Source organism: Asparagus officinalis, chromosome 5, assembly GCF_001876935.1.
Source record: "Asparagus officinalis chromosome 5, Aspof.V1, whole genome shotgun sequence".
NCBI lineage: Eukaryota > Viridiplantae > Streptophyta > Magnoliopsida > Asparagales > Asparagaceae > Asparagus > Asparagus officinalis.
Window position 1 is genome coordinate 121,154,979 of NC_033798.1, and position 8,316 is coordinate 121,163,294.

The 8,316-nt window shown below is 37.2% G+C and overlaps 1 protein-coding gene across 1 annotated transcript in view; it reads right to left on the reverse strand.

Moving 5' to 3' along the window:
- LOC109840994 (cinnamoyl-CoA reductase 2-like) overlaps positions 1-3,055 on the reverse strand; it is a 7,609-nt gene extending 4,554 nt beyond the window's left edge. Inside the window, exons 1-3 of the mRNA XM_020409835.1 lie at positions 2,800-3,055; positions 2,113-2,282; positions 820-1,005 (exon numbers count right to left, since the gene is read on the reverse strand). Coding sequence (XP_020265424.1) covers positions 820-1,005; positions 2,113-2,282; positions 2,800-2,926 — 483 coding nt within the window. The 5' untranslated portion in view covers positions 2,927-3,055. The remainder of the gene's footprint in view (positions 1-819; positions 1,006-2,112; positions 2,283-2,799) is intronic.

Below are 8,316 nucleotides of genomic sequence, written 5' to 3' on the forward strand. Positions count from 1 at the left end.
CAATGTCCAAGGACCCTGACATACCAAGACTCCGAAGTTGTGGTGACTAGTGAGGACTGGATATTATAATTTTATTTTCTAACAGACTTAAAAGCTTAGCTTATTTGGAATGTTTCCAAACATGTAGGTATGGAAATCTAACTTAAAAGCTACTTTAACAAAAAAAAGTTCTCCCAAATAGGTCTGTCCAAACAGACCAGCCAACCTGGTCCGGCCTAGATTTTTGGATCCAGCCGGGCAAAAAGCCCTACCCAAACTTGAGCCCGGAGGGCCCAGTCCAGGTCGGATCCGGGTAGATGTAGACCGGGTACTGAGCCGGCCCGGTTTTTTCTTTCTTTCTTTCGTTTGACCAAAATATAGCCATTTTTGCTATTTTGATCTACCTAAACCGGGCCGGATCCAGGTCGGGTCCAGGCCGGATCCGGGCCGCCCGATTGCAATGGTCGGACCGGGTCTGGGCCGCTCGATCCAACGGCTAGAATCGGGCTAGGACCGGGCTAGGCCGGGCTTTTGAGCTCGACCCGGTTCCAATGAGTTACGTAGGGAGCTGTTTGGGCTCCCTAACTCGCAGGTCGACCCAAAACCGAGTTTCTCTACTCGGACCCTCAGAACCTAGGCCAGTTAGGCCCGGGTTGGGCTTCGGTGACACGACTCGGACCTGGGCCTGGAACCCTGCTGGGCCCCGCCTTCCAGGCTAAAGCCCAAATGGACAGGCCTAATCCCAAACACCTTCTTAATAAGTTGCAAGTAAGCAAACCCCCTACAATGCTACTAGATATCACTAAGTGTACAAAGTCTTAAATATTACATGACATTTACCTCAGTTGTCCTGCAATACTCACTGTCTGACCAACATTCCTCATCCATAACCTTGTCTTTGGGCCACTTTGGATTCATTAAAACAGAAACAACCGAGGAAACCACAATAACCCTTTTGACTTTAACCTCAGAACACACTTTAAGCACGATCAGTGTGCCCTCTACAGCAGGAGCAAGTAATTCTACCTGAAAATTCCGAAGTTAGACCAAGATGAATACAAAATCAATGTAACTGATGGTGCTTTGATTGAATAAGAGACAAGATCATCATTTACCTTTGTTGTAGGGTTGATTAGTACATTTCAACAAGATATAACCTTATTCATTAACCATCAATATGTTAGTTAGGTTGTGTTTGGCAATCCCAAAATAAGATTGGGTTTGGACTAGTTTTCCTAATTATGTTAAAGTCAGGTCCATGTAGGGGACGGTCTAAAAGAAAACTAGTTTAAGGGCTAGAATTTGAACTGAAAATACTCGTTCATATATGTGGACCAAGTTTTGCCAAACTAAAAACTAGCTTTTGGACCATACTTCTATCCACTAAAACTGATTCTCTAGAGTTGCCAAACACAACCTGAGATTAAGGAGCAGCGACATGCCCCTACCTGACATGTGATAGTTACTAAGATACAGGGGACTACTCCTTGATGTATTACATCAAAGAATAGAAATTTATACTTTAAACATGGCCAACGGATTTAGGACGAAAGTATATTAATAAAGATAGTAGATAGCATTCAGTATTGTTTTCTCAAAAAGCCCAAATTAATGCGAGAAAAAACTAGTAACATATGAAACAAAACATGCTACCTCTTAATTTGACATAATTCCATAATTTGCTTAATAGATATGAAACTGATTCAATGGTATCTGATGGGCCAAGGCACGTTAGTACAGATACATGAGATCAACTGTCTTTGAAATTTAAATTTCTATCAAAACTACAAATATTTGCATCAGATGCATAAGTTGGTAGACTGGAGTATTTTATCAAGCAGATAAGTGCTAATAAGAAGGGATATCTTTGCAAAACTAACATACACTATAAGAAGTTTTGCAGGAAGTGCTCATAAATTATTTTATTGAAATCAACAGAACAGACAACAACGGCATTAGTATGTGCCAACTTCCACTAGAGCAGCTAGACATGGTAGTTTAGTGCGGAAAAAATATACACAAATTTTCTAGTTTAGGATAGCTTCCTGCAAAAAGCCCTAATAATATTCCATGTTAATTGTGTGAAATTCATCCTAATAAAAGCTATGGAATCAAGATGTGTAGGATTATTGCCTCGGGATTGAGCACTTTGGTCGGAGGAACAGGACTAGCGACGTGGAAAACCCCTTCACAGCCTGCAATAGCAGCAGCCACTGCATTGTAGTCGAGCAAGTCTGCCTTAAACAGTTGCAGGTTTTCTAAGGCTCCATCCAGATTCTTCAAGTGAGCATTCTTTTCATCACCTAGAAACCATTTTTGTGGCAGAAATTAGCTGACTATAAATTGGAAATGGAACAAATTTCGTCTCAAATATGAATCGAGGCAGGCAATCTGAATAAAAATTGAACCAAAGGAACACAATACCTGAGTTTCTACTTGACCTGTATGGACACTTACAGCAGAAACTGGATTTAAGGAACCAAGATGGTTTTTTTAAAAGAAAAAATTTAATAATAATAAAAAAGAACACACTACTGGTACTTAGCAAGATTTTCCTGATTTAAGAACCTAAAAAATCATGATACAACAAGAAGAGGTAAAATTAAAAGAAGCCCTAGACCCAATTTCCTCAGATAGTTAATACCCAAGTTCTTAGCCTCAAATGTACACTAACATGCATCAAGGTCACACTATCTAACTAAAATTGCAATTCCTGGGAAAACCCCACAAAATATTTACATGCGTGCCAGCAATCCGCAACGAAACTACTAGAAGCCCATCAAAGAAAATTTCAAAACAAAAAGAAGAGAAATTGGTTACTTGGGTCTCTGACAGTTCCATGAACCATGTAGCCTTTGGAGAGGAGGAGCTTGACGAGCCATGAAGCGATGAAGCCTCCTGCGCCCGTCACACAAACTCTCCTCTTCTCTGCTGATTCCTTCTCCATTGCCTCTCTGCTCCTTTATCGTTTTTTTCTCTCTTATTATTATTGTTTTTTATGTCGGCCGAAAACAAAATAAATTGCTAGGTGCCGGTATTTATGGGCGGTGATCGATAGACGTTGCTGACTCCTCGGTCCCGACGCAATGGCTGTTGTCGTGTTTCTTCCGGATCATTTGTACGTATACCCTAAAATCCGGAATGTTGGCAGAAATACCCCCTAAATTTCAGTATTTGCAAAATCACACTCGAAGCATCAACCTTCACATACCCCTAAAATTAACAAAGTATCATCTCAATAAGCAAAAAAAAATTGACTTTCTTTAGCCTAACAAATTTTTTTTACTGTTATTTTTTGATATTTTTTTACATTGAAGTTAAAAATAGCCTATCAAGGTTGATGATTGGTTGATATGGGTTTTTTTTTTCAATATTGATGATTTAAGATATAGTTCTGCAAATATTAATATTTCATGAGTAATTTTATAAATACTCATGATTTAATAACTATCTACTGCTCATAACTTAAAAGAAAAACCCAAAATTTGATATTCAAGTACTGTTCATCCTATAGTAAACTTTTCAGCCTTAGCCATGTTGTACGCATTGGAATGATTTTTTTTCCCCATAAACAATGTTTATATACACTGTAATTTTCGAATCTTAGGCATGCTTTATATAGAACCATGAAATTTTTAGTCCTTCATCCACTGTTCAAGCTAAAGTAAAATTTTTTTATGCCTTGAAATAGTGTTCATTTCTTTTTTTTCTTGCAAATGATGAATTTAACCTTTACAGTACATTTCATAAATATAAACCTTTCCTGACTCTATTATAGAAAATTAATAAAATTGCTAATTTGTGTATTATTTTGTTAACTAGTTTGAAATTTCACTTTGTAAATAATAGTAAAAAATTAATGTTGAAATTTTTATAAATAGATATATATAAAAACTATATTATCAATTTGACGGCAGATATACCTTGATAAATAATACCCGTAGCAATGCACAAACTTAATACTAGTATATGTAAATAACTATTCTCTTTTTTATTTGGTTGATGCTCTTTCTGAGAATTAATTCAACATAGATATTTTGTATTTTGTAATTTATTCAATAAATATGAATTTCTTGAGTTTTTTTCTCCTAACGAGGATGAGATGGCTAGTTTTATAGTCTGTCTGGGAGCTTACAAAGGGAAGGGAAAGAACGATAGGGAAGGGAAGGGAAATTGTCAATTTTCCCTTCCCCTCCTTTAACGCCCGATTTGGGGTATAGGATTTTAGCCTAAAATTTTCCCACTTTTCCCTCCTCTACCTTCCCAATAACACTCCCAAACAAGGTTAAACTCAAATTTTTTTTTCTCATTCCCTTCTCTACCCTCCATCCAAACACCTCTTTAGGCAATTAATTTCACACACTTGTGTGTGGTGGTCCTATTTGATTGTTAAAATGGTTATGGGGGTGAATTGGTTTAGAGTATGTTTGGTAACTTTGAATTATAATTTACTTTGCTTAAAAGCCAAAGTGATTCAGTGGATCATAATCCATTTTTAATAGTAGAATATTTGGCAAATAGATTTATAAGCTATTGCTATTGCCAAATTAATTAAAAATATTTATGGATTTTGGATTTTTTTGAAATGATCAGAGGTACATCGGTCATTTACTTGGTCACTTTGTGGCTTATGAAGCCACAAAAAATAACCGACTTGTTTTTTGATGGCTCATAAGCCAAAACAAGCTACTTACAAAACATGTTAAATAAGCCACTTCGATGAGTTTTCAACATGCTCTTAGTTGTGGACCAACCCCCTTGGTCAACAACTAGATCAAGTCTAGATGCTCAAAAGTAAATTAAAACAAATTAGATTATTTTTGTCTAATTTGTGTAAACCAACAGACTCTAAATTATAACTTGTTCTAATTATAAAGAGCTGACCCATAGGTTTTATCTAAGTTAAATTTATTAACATTGTAGTGAAGGGGTTAAGCTGTCACTTTAAAATCTTGTACTATTTTATTTTCAGGTTCTTATAGAAATTAAGAGCCCCTATTACATTGTTTGTTTGTTAATTTTTCATGTCATGGATTTGGAATTGCCACATAAGACAGATGCATTAATTGTGATTCCCTAAAATTTTATTAATTTTATCCAAATTTATAATTTTAGTCACATATTCTCAACTTAAAGTATGATTTTTTTTCTAGATTCCTGACATGCATCAAAATACAATTGATGAGCCAAATAGCTTCTAATATTACATTATGTAGAGTTGAGCACGGTCTAGCTTCAACTCTTTCTAATCTAGGCAAGAAAGAATTTGAACCTCTGGCCTATATATATAAACTCTATGCGAGTTTTTTCAACCAAACCTTAGTACCACCAAGCTCGATCCTACAACACCTGTCATTAGACCATAACATTTTGGAGTCGCATCATATCAGAACGTCCCACATAGTGCAGGGCATTCTCAACAACACAATGCACATAGTAGGAAGACGGTGTCGATATTTTACTCCCCCCAACCCCCCAACTTATCAGAACACGCCGCATGATGGGAGTGTTCTGATAGGAATTGCACTCAAGTTGTACATTCCTTTATTTGCTGGTCTTTGAAATTTTTGCACATGTTCCCAATAAAATCTTCACCTTTAAGACAATAATGATGACTTAAAAGCTACTCATTTGCCAAACACTCCACTATTGGACATGTATCATAATCCACTAAAGGGGTTGTTCGTTTCGCAAAAAAATATTGGGAAATCAAAGAATAGGAAACCTATTTCCTATAATAATTGTTTTGAGGTTGTTTGGTTGGCTTAAAAAGAAGAAAACTATATAATAGGATATGAGATGAGATGAGTTGTCACCTTATTATTGGATGATGTGAGTGATTTTTAAAAAAAACTTGTTTTGAGGTTGTTTGGTTGGTTAAAAAAATAAGGAAATGAATTGGAGGTATATTATTGGATGATGTTTTTGTTAGGTTGAGGGTGGATACCAACCTCCAACGACGATGAGGAGCTCCGGCGAAGCTCCGACGAGCTCCAGGAAGACGCAGGCGAGCGTGGCAAAGTCGGCGGCGAACCCCCCAGGCGAGCTCGAGCTTGGCGAACTCGATGGTGGTTTGGGGCGAACGCGACCCTCAGGTCCGACCCCCGCGTTCAGAGCTCTCCGACCTTCGCGTCAGGCGACGACGACCATCGCGTCACTGGCCTCCCACCTCCGCGTCTGAAGTTCCCACCTCCGCGTCCGAGCGAGGCGCTGGCAACAGGCTGTCGCCAGCCTGTCCAATTTCCGGCTATAAATAGAAGCCCCCTGATGCCCTAGTCTCTGTGCTTCTTCCCCCCTGTTTTCTTGGCGGCGGAGCCCTAAACGCAGCAGCGTTTCTTCTCTCAAAATCGCAGCAGCGATTTTCTAATTAACCCCAGCTTTTCAACAGTGATTGAAGGGGGGATTTAAGGAGAGGAAGAGAGAGAAAAGAGAAGAGGGTTTATTTTATTGTGGGGATTAACACTGTAGCTACAGTGTTTGTTTGAGGAATCCCAGTTTAGGGATTTGCTCTTGACCTGTAATTTCTTGTTAGATTAAATAAGAAATTATCTGTGTGGCTCCCGAGGACGTAGGCAGTTGCCGAACCTCGTAAATCTTGGTGTACTGTTCTCTATACCGCGTTTCCGTTGCATTAGGGGATCTTGGTGTACTGTTCTCTATACCGCGTTTCCGTTGCATTAGGGGATTTAGGCGTTAAAATTCCCAACAGTTTTGAGGTTGTTTGTGTTTGGTTCATTTTTAAAAATAAAAAAAATAGATGAGATGAGATGAGTTGAAGGTATATTATTGGATGACGTGACACATACTTAAGGAAATCAATTTCTTGTTTTTTTTTTAGGAAATGGATGGAAAGGAAGGTTTAATGAGATGAGATGAGTTGTCACAATATTATTGGATGATGTGTGTGATTTTTAAAAAAGAGATAAGATGAGATGTGATGAGTTGGATGATGTGACACATTTCTTGTGTTTGGTTTATTTTTAAAGGTAAGAAATGAGATGAAATGATATGAGTTGGAGGATAAAAATATTATTTTATTGGATGTTGTGGGTGGGTTTTAGGGATAGAAATGGATAAAAATATTATTTTATTGGTTTTCTTGTACCGATTTCCTTTTCTTGGTTTTTAGGAAACCAACCAAACGGCTAAATTTACCGAATACTTTGACTTATAATCCACTAGCTTATAATTCATTTGTGGATTATACACCAAGTAGATTATTATAATTCAAAGCTACCAAACGTGTGTTAAGAGGATACAATAGTTAGTATTTTAGGCTTGCCTCTTGCCTTGAACCTATCATATTTATTTATTAAAAAAAAACTACTAACTGGTTTACTAGTTTATTTTATAAAAATATAAGTTTGAAACTTGATCTAAAATTACAAAATCTTTCAATATGGGAATAAATAATAATCCAACACTATGGGCACAGACTAGTCCTCACTTTCTCTGTTTGTTGTTGTACTACGGATACGAATAAAATGCTACGTTAACAAACCAGCCAAAAGGGAGAGTTCTATGATAGACCCGGCTTCTTATATTTCTTTGGATTTTATGTCCAAGGAGGCATTGCTAAATTGATTTGATCAATATGCTCAACCAATATTCTGAATTGCTTTTTGGTGGTTTTTTTGGCAATTTATGTGATTATAGCTCATTTTTAAGGGTTTTGTGTTTTCCATATTAGCAGAGAAATAGTAATTTTCAAAATTGAATTTCACAGTCATCATAAATTCAATGACAGTATTTATTGTAGTTTTCCCCCACCTTTTACCAAGAAGCTTAGATGTTTTAGCTACCACAACCATTGTTCAAACAGAAAAGAAACATCCAGGAACAGTCTCCATTTCTCTATAATTTTTTATTATTATTATAAAAAGCCCTCTTTTATGATGTCGTAAATACTTACATCTGCCTTAAAAAAAGAAAGCAGAGAGTAAAAAAGAAAACCCATAGGAACTAGCATCACGTAAGCCCAGTGATCAAAGAAGAACTCCCAATTTCACCGTTTGGTTTTTAATCCCACATCGGCTGGTTAGGCGCGTGAGAGGCGCGACAGCTCTATATAAGGCCGGATGGTTTACGAATCAAAGCATACCTTTCTCGGCCTTTTGGCTAAGATCAAGTGTAGTATCTGTTCTTATCAGTTTAATATCTGTGGCTAAGATCAAGTGTAGTATCTGTTCTTATCAGTTTAATATCTGATACGTGGGCCATCGGCCCACTATGATATTAAATTAATTTTTGTTGGATCAGTTTAATATCTGATACGTGGGCCATCGGCCCACTATGATATTAAATTAATTTTTGTTGGGGGAGGTCCCACCACTGCAG